Below are 17953 nucleotides of genomic sequence, written 5' to 3' on the forward strand. Positions count from 1 at the left end.
GAAAACCGATTAATTCTCATACCACCCGCAAAGGGTGAAATGCACCCCTTACTGCTCAACCAAATAAATATTGTCTCTGCGCTCCTGTGCTATTTTCACATAATTAAATTAAGTTATATGCATACATTTTGTTCAAAATGTGCCCTTTTTTATGCAAATGATCCTCATTCCAAAAACAGTCAAATTCACAAAAAGCCACACACAGTTACACTGGAATTATTAGCTTCCTTAGGGAGGTGGTGGTAAGAAAAGCACTCTAGCAGGCTGGGATATTCATTTCCAAATACAGTTTCTCTCTTTAACCTTAAATTCCTTGCCTGAAGTTTTGAGGAATGCCTCTGCACCTCATCAGTCAGAACCTGTAGCTTGTGCTCTGAGAATTTGATATTTTTTCTCTGTCTGCCATTGTCTGCCTAATGCATTCTTGGCACAAAGGCAGCATGCATACTTTGCCACATGGATAATTGCAATCAGACACAAAAAAACCCAAATTGCACTAAGCTGCAAAAATGTATGTGCGTGTTTGCAATGTAATATCATTCGCGCAGTATCTTTTATGAATTGGATGTTGAGATGAGGAGGACAGCGAGTGAGTGCAATTCGTGGTTTAGTCTGCGTGTGCAATGCTTTGTGAATTCGCCTAAGAGAATACACATGAGATGCCACACACGCTTGTTTTTTTTTTTCCAAATAGTCCAAGTGTCTAAATATGTCAGAGCCTGGTGATTGTTTCAACTGAAATATTTTTCCTACATTTGTAATAATTATTATTTAAAAAGGTTATGTTGAATTAAAGCTGGATAATATATACTTTGTTTAATGTGTTGTCTGTAGGCGTATCCTTACAAGAAGAATCTTGTGTGGAAAGAGGCCAGAGTGGATATTCCCCCTCTTGTTCGAGGCCTGGCATGGGCAGCATTGCTGGGCATTGAGGTATGAGAGAAAGTGTAGTTTTGTGTTAAAAATATGCAGTTTGAACATTACAGTTACCTTTATTTAATTTTTTACAATTTTCTTTTACACAGGGAGACATTCAAGCCAAATATGAGAGCATAGACAAGGATACTCCCATACCAACCGACAGACAGGTATCTTGTTTAAAACTAGACTAAAACACTGAGTTACTGTACAGGTTTGAACTGAATTTAGCTTCATTGTTTTGTTGGCTTTTTATCCATGCTTACAGATTGAGGTGGACATCCCACGCTGCCACCAGTATGACGAGCTGCTGTCGTCTCCTCAGGGCCACATAAAATTCAGGCGTGTGCTGAAAGCCTGGGTGGTCTCCCATCCTGACCTGGTCTACTGGCAGGGTCAGCCACTATTCTGTCAATTATTTTAGCAGTCTCACTGGATGTTTCTTTTATGTCTCTTTCTCACCTTTTGTTTTTTTCCCCTCTCTCTCTCTCTCCTTCATTTACATTATCTCTTATTGTACTATACATGACTGGACACTAGATGGTGTTCACGTTACATTTTGTAAACTCTCTTCTCTGCCTTCAGTTAACCCTTTTAAACCTGACCAAATTGGTTTGAATGCGATTTAAAACTGTATTTATGTATGTAATTATGATAATCATTACCTTTTTTTCCATGTTTTTTAAAAGAAATTACACCAATTTGCCCGGGTTCAAAGTTTTAAATGGGTATCTAAAAGAAGCAAAAGTGATGTTGCTCCAGGTTTCAAAGGGTTAAAGCTGTGTGACTATACAGCAAATTTATATTATAACAGTTTGATTTTCTTTTAATCATCGCAGGTTTGGATTCACTTTGTGCCCCATTTCTCTACTTGAATTTCAATAATGAAGGTAAGAATTAAAATTCTAATAGCTGGTAGCTTATTGCTGTCAGTACTGAGTGTTTTTATTTCTACCTTTTTCAGTTTTTGGCTTCCTTTCATGCTTATCTTTTACTCTTCACAGCCCTAGCTTATGCCTGCATGTCTGCCTTCATTCCAAAGTACCTTTACAACTTCTTCCTGAAGGACAACTCTCATGTCATTCAAGGTGAGATTAACTGAAATAAGAACTTGTCGTGTGTGTATAAGCTCTGTTGTGATTTGCACAATAATACCGTATTGTGATCTCAAAGTCTATTTTTTGTCCTGATTCTAATATAAATTACATACTCTGCTTCATTTTTCTATCTTGCCTGTTTCCACTTCATCCAGTCCAGCACTTTTGAGCTAATGCAGTCAACTGCCACTGCAGGTTAAGTAATAAGTATTAAACATGGTCAGAGCGTTCAGCTAAGTTCAAAAACAAATTATCATCTGCTGGCACAGAGCATCAGGCCGTCAGCTCAATGTTGATTAAATTTTGGCTCCATGTTGTTCCTAAGCTGTGAAAACTAATTTCAGTTTGTCTTAATGGAGTTTGCAGCTGAGCCACATCATTTAGAGATAGGGAAACAAATGAAACTGAAAAAGCCTGCAGAGAAATGTCACAAGCAATTCCTATGTGACTGATAAACAGCTACACCATACACCTCTTGAACTCTGTGGGGAATGTGGCTATTATCCATCCTTTCCACAACTTGATGCCCTGGAGAGCTCGCTAATGTTTATCTGTCTGGTCGGAGCTCCTTTGTTGATTTACAGTGTGAAGAATGGTGGTAGCACAGCATTACAATATTTCCATTTCACATGTGCTGAAGTTTCCAAGGTTGCAAAGTGCATCAGCAGTCCACCTCAAACATTTTGGCTCCCTCCCTCTTCTGAAAAACACTGAAAAGACAAAAACTGTCACAGCATTTCCTCTCTCACACCCAGTCTTTCTTATAGGACACCTTTATTTTAACTCTTTTAAAAGGGAGACTTTTTACACTTGCTTCCGTTTTGAAAACATGGTTTCACGTTTCAATCATAGTTAGAAAATGCTTGTTTAACAAAATAAAACATTTGTTGTTTACAATAATTTAAGGATTATTGTGACTGATAATAATAATAATTCTGTATGACCGTGTTAACGTGAAGCTGCAGTATTTTCTGAGACGGTTATCGTACTTTGAAAATCTCACACCATCACAACCCTAGTTTTGTAGAGTATTTTTAGTATTAGAGTATTGCCATAAAATATATTGCAATATGATGTGATTATTACACTTTTTCAACTGAAAATTATGACCCGAAAGAAAACTTTTTCAACATCTGATTTATCTAAAAAGTCAGTGTGTTCATCTCACTTTAGTAATAAATACTACTAGTAATAACTAGTATTAAAATAAAATAGAAAACAGAAAAGGTGTAAAAGAAAACAACAACAAGCAAATGACCTGGACAAAGTGCTTAAAAATTACAAGAATTTTGTAACATAATTTCAAATACATAATTATGATCATTATAAATTGAGTTTGCCCTAGCTTTTTCCCTAAACATTTTTCCTCAGCTTTTTAAAAATATCTTTTTTAATCTACAAATTTCTTGCAATTTGTAGATCATTTCTTACCAAGTTGCTGATTGCCTTTTCCCCATGATTTAGAAAAAAATCAAGCCAGTTTGCTCGGGGTTCTAAGGTAACATACAGTACGTGCACACAGTAAAAGGCATTTGAAAGCAGTGCAAGAAGAGTTGTGTCGCTCCAGGTTTTAAAGGGTTGATAAACAAACATTAATAATATTTATGAGATAAAATGAATAAACGAGGCAAATCCTGTGCAGCAGCCCCACAAAGGTTAGGTATGCAGGGGCATTTCTTAGCCTAAACCTCTCTCACTGGGTCTTTTTTGATGCCTTTTATGTAATTTTGCACCTCAACTTATTTTTTATTTTGACTCAGAAAATGATCGGCAGGCCACCCTGCACCCTATTTAGGGGCCAGATTTGGCCCACGGGCCATAAGTTGAGTGTCACTGCTTTGAGATCTTGTTCAATTGAGTGCACTTCCTTTCAGCTTTTGAGCACTCAAGCTACACAATAAACTCTGTATAGACCTCTCCCCTTTTTGTCTGTGTTTCAGAGTACTTGACCGTCTTCTCCCAAATGATTGCCTTCCATGACCCAGAGCTAAGCAACCATCTAAATGAGATTGGCTTCATCCCAGACGTAAGTTACCAAGAGTGCAAGTGTCCTGACAGACTGATGACAATAGTGGAGGGTATACTAGGATAGCATCTTTATCTTCTAAGTTTACCTTTAATGGAAAGTCAAAGATAGTGACATATTTCTCCAGTTTTGGTCTCTGCATCATGGCCGAAAGAAACGACCGTCCATAGATCACCGTGTATATCTTGTCATTGTCATTGACATTTTTTGTTCCACATCCTCCTTTCCATAATTTGTGGCGAGGGTCAGGTTCTCCCTATAGTCCGCTGGTGATGATTTATACAGCGACTAATGTCTGCCAGGCACACTTAATGATTGTCCTCTCTGCCAGGCTTACCTTATTTCTCTTACTCTGTGCCACCTCTTCCTGCCCTTCGCTTTCCTCTTTACAGCTCTGCTCAGACAGTGACAAGGTTAAAGTCTCTACCGTCTCTCTAGGGTTTCAGTTAGCGTGCTGATGAATGTGTGTCACCTGTAGACGGGCCCCTGGGACATTAGCCGATGAAAAGTGGGGTCTTTATCATAGAGGAGTCAGGGATTAAAACCGCCTCCTCCTCCTCCTTGCAGTTTCTGATGCTGCAGCTCCTTTTCTAAAGTGATGCTGCGAAGCAAAAAACTGTTTGTTGATCATTATCAGTCATACTTTAAAGGTCCAGTGTGTGGGATTTAGAGGATATATTGTTGGAAATGTAATATGATATAATAAGTATATTTTTTAAGTGAATAATCACCTGAAAATAAGAATAGTTGTGTTTTAGTGACTTTAGATGAGTCGTTTGGATCTACATAGGGAGTGGGTCCTATGGAGATGGCCATGTTGCAGTGCCATGTTTCTACAGTAGCCCTGAATGGACAGACCAAACACTGGCTCTAGATAGGGCTATTCACAAGTATTTCTCCTACCAGTAAAACCCTCCTGATCATCTGGGGATGTATTCGCAAACATTCTGAGAATGCTGTCAAAAAGCTCCCAACTTAGCCTGAAAACATTTTGTAAGGAGTCCTAGCTTAAAAGTGATAACACAAAAAAAACCAGTCTCCAGCATGGAAACAAAACAAAGAATGTGTTCAAAAAGCAGCAGGAAGAAGCAAAATGCTTTTCTTGTCCTGCCTCTTCTTCAATTATCTCATATTTACATTTTCATAAATATAAAATTATCAATTACACTTTCATAATCTCCAATGCACAGAACAAGTTCTATTTACAACCATGTCATATTTACATCCTAATAAATCAAAAACATCATAATTGCATCTTTATCATTTGCAATACTCCGACCATATCCTATTTACAACCATATCATATTTACATCTTCATAATCAAAACAATATCATTATTACAGCTACACAATCAGCAATACTCCTTGCCTCATTTGTATCATTAAATCATTAATTTTAGGCACCATTACATTGTAAATGCCCTGTCATTTATGTATCTTTCAAGGATTGTTTCCTTATATTTAGTTTTAAATTCTTAGTGAGGAGTTGCGGTTAACCCTGTTGCCAGGTATGCCATATTCTTTTAAAAATGTGATAACATGAGACTGTGAAAGTGTTGTCATTTTTGGACTGATGACTGATCCCTCTGCTGATGCAAGGTTAAGACAGACCAAAGTCATCACTGCTGCACTGTAGCATTTTTCCAGTTTTCCAAATATTTTAGTGCTGTGATCACTTTCTTTCTGTTGATATAGCGTTATGTGATGGAAATACTGTGCGGATCCCTAACGAGATCGAACACAAACATATTCCCTGCACCATCCAATCTGTGGCATTTTATTAATTTAGTGTCATTCAGCATATTGAGAATATTTTTCCTGCCTCTTTGGCTTTCTACCATTTTTCTCCTTTGCTTAAGAAACTCTTCTCTTAAAAGTCCTCCTCCCTACTCCTAACATGTTTTTTTACTCAGTAGCTCTCTTAAGGGCTAAGGGCTTTAAGTGTAATAACTTTTATCTTTATGAGGACCTAGTATTAACTTTAAGGGGTAATTCTTAGACAGTGTCATCATTCTAAGAATTTTCTCAGAAGTTTGTCATTAGGAGCAACTCTGTCAAGTTATCAGTGAAATAGATAAGCACATGTTAGCAGGTGCTGGGCTAACGGCCCATTTGCAATTTGCTAAACAGGGTTGGATAAACATTGATTTTTACCTTGAGACTGCTCTAATCACTGTTTTTACCAGTATAAATCACCTTTTTTGGGAAAGAAAGAGACCGGCACATAATTCAGCTCTGAGTAAAAATCTTCTGAACAACAAACACTTTTTTAGCTGGTTGCAATCTGGGATCCTCACGACTGATTGCCGTTTAATCCTATGAATTCTACACACTGCTTCTTTAAAGTGTTTATATAAAAAAAACATTTGAAAAGTTAATTTGTCTGGTTGCACAAATGTCTTACCTTGAACAGATGTCCCATTGTCATTTTTTTAACATCCTACTCATCCATTTCTCAGACTTTGCTCTTCAAAGAAAAGCATGCTGTGATGATGCTGACTCGACACGTACTGTGCATGTACAGCACTACCAGCACTGACTTGCCTTTGAAAGGAGACTTTGTGCTGTATGCCTGTTTTCATTGTTAGGCCAGGATGATATTGGAACAAGCTTTGTTGATACAGCTTTCATGCTTGATGTCAATCCCAGCAATTAGACTTTACACACCATAAATCCCTTTTTCCTCTGTGAACTTGAGAGGACACTGAACTGTTGTTTTACTGAGGCAATAAATCCATCGGCCCTAAAACACCAAATGTCTCTGCAGTATGAAACATATTTGATTTCCCATATTTGCATACCAAAATGTGGCTAACGAAATACAATTTGTCTTGTGCAAGCGCGCAGAAACCACAAGTAATCTTTGGAAATGTTGTGGTGTTCAAGGACTCTGCTCCAGTAATGCCTGAAGCAAGAGAGTCAGATTGCATGTGGCCAGTGGTTTGATTCAGACTAGTCTCAATTTCGCCACATCTGCTCTCCTGGGTCTGCCATTTATACCTGCACTAAACCAATCTGCCTGGACTCACAGTACTGCTACCAAACTGTTAAAATTCAGACTGAGACTCAGTGCACTGGCTCTCTCTCCTGGTCATCACTCCTGGGCACAGAGGAGGTCTACCGTCACCAGCTCCTACGCAATTAGCTATCAATTAACTGACCGAGATAAGCTCCAGTCTTCCAGCACACTCTGCTCCAGACCCTTTGCTAACAGAGCCTCAGTGATGGTGGCCAGCAATTGGCAGGTGTTATAACAGGTGGTTAATGGGGGCGTGTGTGTGCGTATTCTTTTATTTCAATTTTATGCATCCCCTCCAGGGAAAAAAGTGTGGAGAGAGAGTGAAGTAGAAGAGAAAAGAAGGATGGATGACAAGATTTGTATAATGAGATTCATTGTTAGCTTTCTCCCCATTGACTAATACCCAAACTCAGCAGTTTCCTCTTTATTGCCGTTTCTGTTTCTCAGAGGCTGTAGAGATGTGCAGCCATGTGTGCTGCATTTCTTAAAGAAATCTCTCTTGTGAGAAAGCAGTTCATTTATTTCATTTGGGCTCTTAGCAATTTGTCTCGACATACTGAATACTGCATACAAATGAATGCTACATTATCTCACAAATGTGCTCATATCTTGTGTCTTTTTTTCTCACCACACAGCTTTATGCTATTCCATGGTTCCTGACTATGTTTACACGTAAGTCGCTTTTCTTTGTTCTCATAGTGTGGGTATGATGTGGCATTGAGTATAATTCAAAACTTTCAGGGGGTATTTTGAGTCTGCTTCAATTAGAGGATCAATAAAAGAGAGTGAAAAGGTCAGTGGGTCCAGTGTGGACCTGTTCTGTAGGTTTTTGTGTTTTTTCTCTGTGTGACCTTTATTCCAGCTGCTAATTAATTCCAGTTCTGAAGGGAAAGGACTCTACCGCTTAGTCCAACACTACCTCAGATTTTCAACAGCTCATCTTTTATTTATGTTTATTTTGTATTTATCTGGACACATTTTTAAATCAGCCTGCAGCATTTTTTTCTCCTCTCTGTGGGAAAAGCTCAGGAGCACCAGACACAGACATCATAAATATTTTTTTACAAAAAAAAGCGTAATTCAAGGTCCACTTACAAGCTTTTTCATAGCTTTCAACTAAATCTTACAGTTTACATCAGTGGATAGTTTGCTCGCTCATTAATGATCTATAACAAGATATGTGAAAAATTTATGTCAAGTCCAGTTGATTTACTGAACTGCCTTTGCAGCTAAAGGAATGCTTTACCTGCAGAATGACCATTTGTTTATAAATCACTTACCACATATTACATTGAATTTGTGAACAAAACTTTGTTATCCTCTATGTTAAACGAATAATCCATAAAGGCCAATGTTCTTGAACATAAACTCAATTAAACAGGCCACATTTAACAATAGCAAAACTCTTTCAAAACATCTTTTTACAAATTCTGACACAACCCAAGCAGCATGATGCAAGTCATATACATCCAGTAATATGCTCAGTAATTCCCAAACACATGCATTTTCGCTAAAACATTACAATTTAAAAACACGTCAGTACAAACAGTCTCATGCATGGCCGATCTGTGTGCCTGGCATGCATTTGAACTCTGCTCAAGCAGAGCTCATACGCATGCATGTGCTTAGGCACGCTCAGGGCACACTACTTGTATGCCTAAGTGTTTTATACTGTAATGCAATACTGTAAAGATGGATGGGTTTGGAAAATACTTTGCATACGACTGGATAAATTAGACTTTAGTTATTCTCCACGAGTTGTTTTACTGTTGTTAAGTTTAGTCCCCAATGACCTCATTTCATGAAGCATGTTTGCCTTTTTTTAATTCCTCCTTCACTGTGAAGGCATGCCATAAAATGACAATAACAATAACAATAATAATAATAATAACAATAATAATAACAATAAAAATAAAATGTAAAATGTTTTCTTCATAAATTCAAGGTAACTTGTTAAGTAATTGTTATACAAATGATAATTTTGCAGGTCAGTCATTCTTTAAGACTGAAAAAAAACCAATGGTGGAGAGTTACAAATTCCATTTATTCATCTACCACTTATGAACATGAATTTAACTGCCCAAAAGTACAGCAGATAAAACCAACTCAATACCCACAGTGACAATTAAGTAATGAAATTGAAATAATCCTAAAATGGGCCATTCTTAAGTACATTTTGTTACCGGTAGTTATATACTGTGCAATTTAAATGCTGGATTTGTACGTGCTAATAAATAAATTTTAAAAAATCATATTAAGTGAAGTAATTACTCTGCTATTGAGAGCCAGTGTTTGGTTTGTCCATTCTGGGCTACAATTGAGACAACAAAGTGGACTCTGCAGAAGATTACCCGCTCTGTAGACATAAACGGTTTATTCTAAGATAATGCAAACACATCAATTTTTATTTTCAAGCGATTAAAACTAATGAAAACAGTTATGGATATTATGTACCATTTCTGTCAGTAGATGCCCCTAAATCCCACACACTGGACCTTTTAATAGATTTTTCCTCAAATCCAAAATGCCATTTAGAAAGAGATGGCGGACATTATACAGTGGTCTTTAAAGGCAAAGGTCTTTTGTATGCAGATACATGTCTGCACCAAGTGTCACGTCTCTGACTCTGTTACTGAACAGTGTGGCTGAACTGAGCTGTAGACTTTACAGGCTTATTATAGCGCTCCCTGTGGGCCAGTCTGCACCATTTCCCACCCCTAAGCAGTGAGTCACAGGACTGTTAATGTACCAAGATAGAAAAATAAACACCAATTGTGCCTGAGATATTTTTGTGAAATATTGTATAGAAGCCATTGTCGGTGCTGGGAGGGTTGTTATTATCACACAGCAATTTCAGGAATATTGATTACATTGTCATGATTTTTCAGTCAGCTGAAAATATGCAATTAATGTATTCTAACCTGGAGTTCGTGAGAAGACTTTAAAGGGAAACATTAAGAAGGAAAAAATACAGCATGTCAAGATCCACAGATAGGCGGTGGCAGACAAAATCAATCCCAGGCACTCCATTGCAGGATGGTAAAAATAAAAAGGCTTTCATAAATATGGATTTAATACATTATAAAAATACATCAGCACTTATATGCAAGCGTGTCTTCCTCAGGAGAACCTTGAGGAGATTTGATGTATTTTTACAATTCGTTGTGCCCATATTTATTAAAGACTTATTTATTTTTATGGTCCTGAGTACCCTAAATTGGATTTCATGTATAACATCACACTCGAGAATCTTTTTCCCTCTGTAATATAACTTCCAGAGCACCTGTGGATGGAGAGGTCACCATAAACATTTTTCCTAGTTTATTCCCAAAAATACAAAAAAAAATACTGTTTGGCAGAGCTATTCTCTATAAAAATATATTTTCATATGTGAAGTTCAGGGGTTGTACAAATTAAGTGAAAACACACTCTCGTAGAATCTTTTCAAATATCCCTGCAGTATCTGCCCGCTGTTGTGAAGCTTGCAACATTCAGCTTTTGAGACATACAAGCTTGAATTGGTGTTGAAAAGTGTTGATTCAGTTAAGACGAAAAAAATAAGAGTGTAGCTTGTAATGTCAACTTTGCATTATGTTATATGCTGTTTAAAACGCTTTGTCACCCCAATTATGTACAGGGAATACATAAAGTAGTTTCATTAGTTAGCATAAGTTTAGGTGTCACTCATTTCAATTGTGAATTACGATTGCAGTGCCACTGTTTCAAGATGTTGAAACACACTGGACCAAAAAATGCTCCTGTCTTAAAACAATATGTCAGATGGTATCAAATAATCCCGAATTTTAACTCGAAGCTAAAATATGTCTGTGAAAACATTTTAGATGAATAGAATAAGCAAATCAGTAACAGAAGCATGGTTCATACATGACCAGCACTGATTACTTTCATCGTTTGATCCCCGTTTTTTAAGTTTCCATTTTTATAATACAAAAACCAATACGGTGCCCACTTCCTGTTCACAAATTGTCATAGTACAGTTAAGCAGTGCATTCAAATACTTTTTTGAAGATATTTGTGCTGAGAAATAGGCAATACGGAGGAGGTTCTCTCTCAATCCACTGGTATGCTCTGTGTCCGTGATGGTGGGCATTTAAAAAAGCTGAAGTAAAATCTGTAGTTCCATCAACAGCCCCAGAGCCAGCTAAATCTGCCAGATGACATGTCATATTGCAGAATTGAGCTGGCAAATGTGCAGGGAGATCTGGGCGCTGATAAGATGGAAGGAAGTTTACCACAGTTCATTTACAGATACTACCCACACTGTTATGATAAAAAGCTGGTTGAAAATCGGCAAAGTATACCTTTTATAGTGTAAATCTGTTGATTTCATTTAGCATGTGAATGCATTTACCTTCTGTGCTGCAGCAGAGTTACGTTAAGTTTTTTTGGTGGGTTCTCAGCATGCAGTTCGTCAGTTGATGGCAGCATTACACTTTTATCCTCCACAGGGTGCAGTGGGGGCTCTGATATATGAGCATAGTAGCTGGGGTCACAGATTATTGTTACAAATTAAATAATGTGCAGTTAACCACGGTGTCTCCTTGGTAGAGGTTCACCATACAGCAAAACTGTTTGAATAGCTTTTTGCCATCTTGATATAATTTTAGATAGTTGCTTTGGCCTGTGATCTGCAGACTCTTATAGAAAGAGCGCAACCTGTGATTTACATTTATTGCAGCCAAACTGATCTTGATTAGCCCTCTGCTGTGTGGTATTTCATTTTTCAGTTAAACACACAGAGACTTCTCCCGGGGCGGAGAGTGTGAGGTGTGACCCTTTTACCCCTTATCCTCCCCCTGAGGCAGTGTGTGAGTCCAGTATTCAGGAGGTGTGCCCCTCTGACTGCTAATGTCCCCAATCCAATATGAGACAAGGTTGGAGGGTCATCTTCAATTCACATAGAGACACACAAACACACACTCAGACACACTGACTGTCACTCACATGCACTGAGTCTGCCCAGCTGACTGCTAATGTGGTGCGGACCCTCCGAGGCATTTTCTCACCACTCCTGCTCTCTCGGCCCCACACTCCAAACACACACTCACGCTCGTGTGCAGCCCAGCAGCCACCTTCACCAAACCGCGGGATGATAGAAACAGGTGGACAGTACCGGTTCTCATGCATAAATCTCGACAGGGAGGAAACATTAAATTTTCCAATACTGAAAGTAATATGACTGAAATAATAACTGCAGTGGGGCGCATTATCAGGATGTGGTTTTAGTTGGCTCGAAATAACCTGTGCAGGTTCCTTGCTCTAAAGCTCCTCAGCCCCCTGATGTTCTTCCTGTCATTTTTCCACAACAACACCCACCTTAAAAACATTTTCCCAGCTGCCTCCCCCACATCAAATATCCCTCCAGGCAACCTCACCAATGCACAATATTGCTTAGTGAGCTTCCCATTTTAAAGCCATAGAGCTGTGTTAAGTAAAAGGGCTATGCACATGCAAATCACACTCATTATGTACAAACTGATTCCCCTATTTCTCACTGTGCGCGTGTTGCATGCCATTGTCCCGCTTGTAGGATCCTATTGTACAGCCCTCCAGGGATTTGTCTTATCAGGCACTCTCGTATTCAGTCCTTTCGTAAAATCTCCCCTTTGTTGTGTTTATTTCTGCTACCGCCATACAGATGTATTCCCACTGCACAAGATCTTCCACCTGTGGGACACACTGCTGCTGGGTAACTCCTCTTTCCCCTTCTGTATCGGCGTGGCCATACTGCAGCAGCTCAGGGACCGTCTGTTGGCCAATGGCTTCAATGAGTGCATCCTGCTCTTCTCTGACCTGCCAGGTGAGAATATGCGCTGGCATTTACATCTTTGTAAATGCCATTACTTTCCTTTTGTCGCTCTTTTCAGATGTATGCAATACTTAGCCAAATGTTACTTTAATATAAACATCAGTTTAAAAGCATTGTTTATGGTTTACTTTCTGCATACATTCAGCTGTTATATCTCTGCTGTCATACACAAGTGAAAATCACACCTTCCATCTTCACTATATGTGACTCAAAGATTGTCCATCTGTATGAGCAACTGGCATTTCTAGGAGGTTGTTTTCTCTTTCCTCAGAGTGCTAATGTCTGCTGATGTGTTTTGAGTTAATGATATCCTCAAAGCAGGCAGCTCGGCTCTCCTACAGATACACTCCCTCCTTGATGTGCTCTAGGCGTGTCACGCTCTGCTCTGCATCTGTCGAACAGTCAACCGCTGCACCCTGGGAATTGTCTGCCACAGAAATCACAACCTCTATGTTTCTCCGGCGTTTTCCATCACTTATAATCTTCTTTCCCCACTTTACATCTATCTTGAGTCTGTGTAGTATGTTAAACCACTGAAGTAATAAGGTTCCTTGGTGATATCAGACATGAAACAGGAAAACGGAATGGCACTCACTCAGCTCTGGACCAAAAATGCAGGATTACTCATGTACAACAGGAGATATATGCAAATAAATAACGCCATGCGTTAGCATGGGGATGTTAGGCGAGCAGGCTGCCTGAAGAATCGGTACATGCTTTGCTAATACCAACAAAAGACTGTATAGGATAGGATGGACAACTGTGCAGAAATGAAGGAAAAATATTGCGGATACCGATGCTCCCATCTTACTGTGATAGCATCATTTAGAGCAAGAGTCTGCGCAGAAGCGAACTTTGTGGTTGATTAATAGGCATCACATATATGGTTTTGTATTTGATTCTGTTTAATTAAGAGTATGTTGCAAAATATCACATAACAATATAACATATCAGAAAAATTAACTCCTGAACACACATCACCATGATAAGAATTAACTTAGATGGCAAAACCATCTTTGTGTAGTTTAAGTTTTTAGTTAAGCTTATGTCCTATTTGCTATTGTGAAGGTATCAGGGTATATGATCGATGCTGCAGTTGGCTACCAGGGGGGAATGAGATGTTTTGGCTTTTGGGGGAGCTGCCATGTTGTCTATCTAGATAGACCAAACTGACATTAAAGACGTAGCAGAACAAATACCTACTATTTTGTTGCCTCATGTCACCTGTGTATTGGGCAAAAAGTTGTACATGAACACACGGAAAAGTCCACAACAGACAGCCAGCCAGCACATATGTTTCGCGCCTGCATCAGAGGAGATACCCCTTCATACCAGCAGGTGGCTGTTGTCTGTAAACATCATACAAATGCTGAATTTGCTAGAAGTAAGGCAGCCAAGGGCAGATGATGGCAAACGGTGTGGTACAGCAGTAACTAGGGCAAGACGCTCACTGACAGCCAATCATTGACTGACAGTTGACCATCAGTGTGTCATGGCCTTTACAGTCCATGATACAAAGAAATTTGTATTACAAATTGCACTAACAAAGGGAGACAGTGAGGTGGTGGTAAATGGCACTGGTAAGAGAGAAGGATAGTAGAAAAAGAGTGAATTCCAGCACAAGTAATACCAAATGTGATGCACCTGCAATTGCTTTATGTTTTTTTTCACACTTTCGAAACATGATGATGCACTTTGCAGATTACAGGTCTCTGACCTCTCATTACGCCACCTAAGTGAAATGTCACTGTGGTGCAGGAATGAGGTGTATGTGTGGGTGTTTGGGTGGTACATATTGTAATACAGTCTTTTAACTCAACAGTATGGTTGTCCAAGCAGGTTTCAGTGCATTGTAGTCAAGAAGAGTAATTCTGGTTCCTTTATCAAAAAAAGACACATACGGAGGCCGAGGAATTCAGTGGCTAGATTCTAATCATACAAGCTTGATGGAAATTAATACTTATCAGTTTTGCTCTTAGTTACATGTATTTGTTAAAAACTTTAAACAGACTGACCCCAAGTCCAACATTGAATGGGCTGACACTGACATATTGCCCTGGGGATTTTTATATTTTTGCCGCACAGAGTAAAAACTCCTAACAGTGTCTCATTCGCCCTCTTTACCACTCCTTTTGAGTTGCACAAAGAGATTACCTCAGCAGAGTATCGTTGACATAAAATCCAAGAGCGGCATTCATAATATATGTCTTCAGAATGTACCTCTCACCTCGGTGATAGCTCAAACATTTTCCTTTAAAACTCTATTTCCAAATGCTGCTCAGCCCTCTTTTTTTTCAAGCTGAAAGGCAGAATGACATTGGGGTTTTAAAACCAATAGAGACAGGGACAATTTGTCCAAAAGGCATGCTGGAGCACTCTGTAAACTAAGGCCAGCAGCCTCCCCTTCTGCCTAAATTCAACGTTGCCATACTTCACTATGTTTTACTGTCCAAGAGATTCATGTGATTGAAGCTGAAGGGAGAAGGAGAGCCAGTTCTCCTTATAAAGGTAAAATATGTTGGCCTAGAGCTGCAGTCCGCTTCTTTGGCAAGATTTTCTGGGAGTGTCTACCGCTGCCAGCTCGTTTCTGTATATCACTTCCAGTCTTATTATCGCAGCTTGTGTATACCTGGGTAGTTACAGCGTAGTGTCTGGCACTCTCTGTGAACTATATTAGGACTGAATTCTGGGCTGTAGACTGAACTCAAACAGTTTACTTAAGTTTCCAGCCATGTTCTTGTCCACAAGGTGGTATTATATAACTTGTTATGAACTGCTAAATCCACTCAAGCACCAAACAGTTCAGCACAATATTTATCACCTCCACTAAATGACAGTAGAGGTCTTACTACTGTAGGCTTCTTGCCATTGAATGTGCAGGGTTTGTTTTTAGCCATGCTTGAATAGCTTTATGGCAGTGCCAGTGTCTGTCTGTCAGTTGTTCCATCAATGATTCAGACTCTGGCTTTGGTGATTTCCTGACTTTTCTAGTTGTGCTACCATCATCGGAAAGTTTTGTTTGGTTCATGAACAAATTCCTGCAAAAATTTGAAAGTAAGTAACTTAGTAATGCTTTATCTATGCAACCCTTTTCAAATACACACAGTTAAGAAGTGCTTCACACTCACAACAAAATATAAACCAATAAATATAGCAAATGTAAACAAATAACAATATAAAACACAGCACCATTAGAGACAGATCAAAGTAAAAAGAAGCAAAACATTAGACAGAGATGGAGATCTATAAAACCCCCTGCTTGGGGGCTAAATAGCTGCTGGGACACTGTGATGAGTCCTTAAAAACAACCCACATTTGGTGGCTGAAACACCACAGGAAACATGCCCACAGGTTGCTTTAAATGTCCATGATTAGGGGCTGAAAAGCCGCTGTAAAAACGGCGTCCCGTGAAGGCGTAAAAACCGTGATTTGATTTTTTTTTTTGCTGTCAGAACAGTGATCTGCAGCTTGGCAAGTGAAACACCATCCGCCATCTACTCCACCTCCCTATGACAGAGTCAACTCAAACATTATGTATCTTTAAAAATGTTAATATGATTCATTTAAAATGTGCAAAATGTAACATATTCAGTTTTTTTTAGAAATGTACAATGCCAATATTTTCTGGTGAGTGGGCTGAGAAAACGGGACCGGACAAGCTGGATAATATGATGCTCAAATGATTCGTAGCGATGTGTTTGATATTTGATTGAAGAGCACACATAAACTGAACAACTGCAGTGGCAAAGTCATCAGGACCAATTAAAATTTCTGTTATGTTAATTCCTGTTATGTCAGGAGGAAATTAAGAGACATCATATCTTTGCTGGCAGGTTAGCAATCACAGAGGGAGGACAGTTGATTCTGGATATTGGGTTTGGCAGAGAAATAGACCTGCGTGTCATTGGCCTAACAGTGATATGAAATATCCTGAAGGAGGCTAAACAAATGACCCAGAGCATTTGTGCAAAATTAGACGAATATTGGTCCAAAGACTGACCCCTGAGGAACTCCCCACAGCAGGGGAGCTGAGGAGGGCATAATTGCTCATAGAAACAATAAAATATCTATTTGTCAAATTAGAATGAAGCCAGTTTAAAAGCTGTACCAAACATGCCACCACCGTTATGCAACCTATGGGGTAAAACACACTGTAAAGCCCTCTGAGGCAGACCATGTTTTGTGATAATGGGCTCTATAAATAAAAAAGAAAAAGAGAAAAAGAAAATAGCATGATTGATTGTATCTGAGGTAGTAGGTAAATAAATGAAAATGGAATATCCACATTTGTCTCACACTTAATAATGTGGTCTCAGTACTATGCTTATGGCAAAAACTGGATTGAAAATTATTTAGAATTTTATAAACCTCAACCAACTCCATGAGTTATATTTTCTGAAGGATTTTGGATAAAAGAAGATAGCTTAGTGACTGGGCTGTAATTTTCTAACTGGGCTGGTGTTACATAAGTAAGTTATATAAGTTTTCTAATAGACCTTGTCAGCCTTTGTTGGAAGCAATGTTTTGGAGGTCAGTCCGTATGTGCTCTGCCTCATTCATTCATGTAGTTATGAGTACCACCCCCCCCACCCCCCCAAACACATTTTGTGATAATGGGCTCTCACCCACACACACACACACACACACACACACACACACACAGACATGGACTGTGAGTTATGGTAGATATCTTGTGATTTGTTGCTCGCACCTGCTCCTTCCTGCCATCAGGCGTGCAGAATTGATATCCTCATACAACTGAGGCTTACATTCATTTGTTTCGGAGCAGACTCCACATGCTCCACATGCTTGTAACTACAGATACTGCAAGCGTGAAGCCAGAAAAGCAAACCTTGATGCTGGCTAGACATTATAAAAGAAGAGAAATAGGCTCAATCTAGCTCATTGAGCTCAAAGACTGAGAAATCAAAAAGGAAATAGCTATTTTAAAGAAGGTGGATAAAAGATAAAAAGTATTTAGATTAAAAGAACAGTTCAATATGAATGGTATTGCAGTTATGTGACTAAACCTGCTCAGCAGGAGCACATCATGTCCCACGCCTT

General features: G+C 38.9%; 1 protein-coding gene across 2 annotated transcripts in view; it reads left to right on the forward strand.

Moving 5' to 3' along the window:
* Positions 1 to 17953, forward strand: part of tbck (TBC1 domain containing kinase) — a 60773-nt gene that overhangs the window by 9569 nt on the left and 33251 nt on the right. For both annotated transcript variants that reach the window (XM_042485272.1, XM_042485274.1), the window contains exons 15-22: positions 835 to 933; positions 1026 to 1088; positions 1187 to 1313; positions 1758 to 1808; positions 1923 to 2006; positions 3956 to 4041; positions 7695 to 7731; positions 12719 to 12880. In XM_042485272.1, coding sequence (XP_042341206.1) covers positions 835 to 933; positions 1026 to 1088; positions 1187 to 1313; positions 1758 to 1808; positions 1923 to 2006; positions 3956 to 4041; positions 7695 to 7731; positions 12719 to 12880 — 709 coding nt within the window. The remainder of the gene's footprint in view (positions 1 to 834; positions 934 to 1025; positions 1089 to 1186; positions 1314 to 1757; positions 1809 to 1922; positions 2007 to 3955; positions 4042 to 7694; positions 7732 to 12718; positions 12881 to 17953) is intronic.

The sequence above is a fragment of the Plectropomus leopardus genome, chromosome 4 (genome assembly GCF_008729295.1).
Source record: "Plectropomus leopardus isolate mb chromosome 4, YSFRI_Pleo_2.0, whole genome shotgun sequence".
Taxonomy (NCBI): Eukaryota; Metazoa; Chordata; class Actinopteri; order Perciformes; family Serranidae; genus Plectropomus; species Plectropomus leopardus.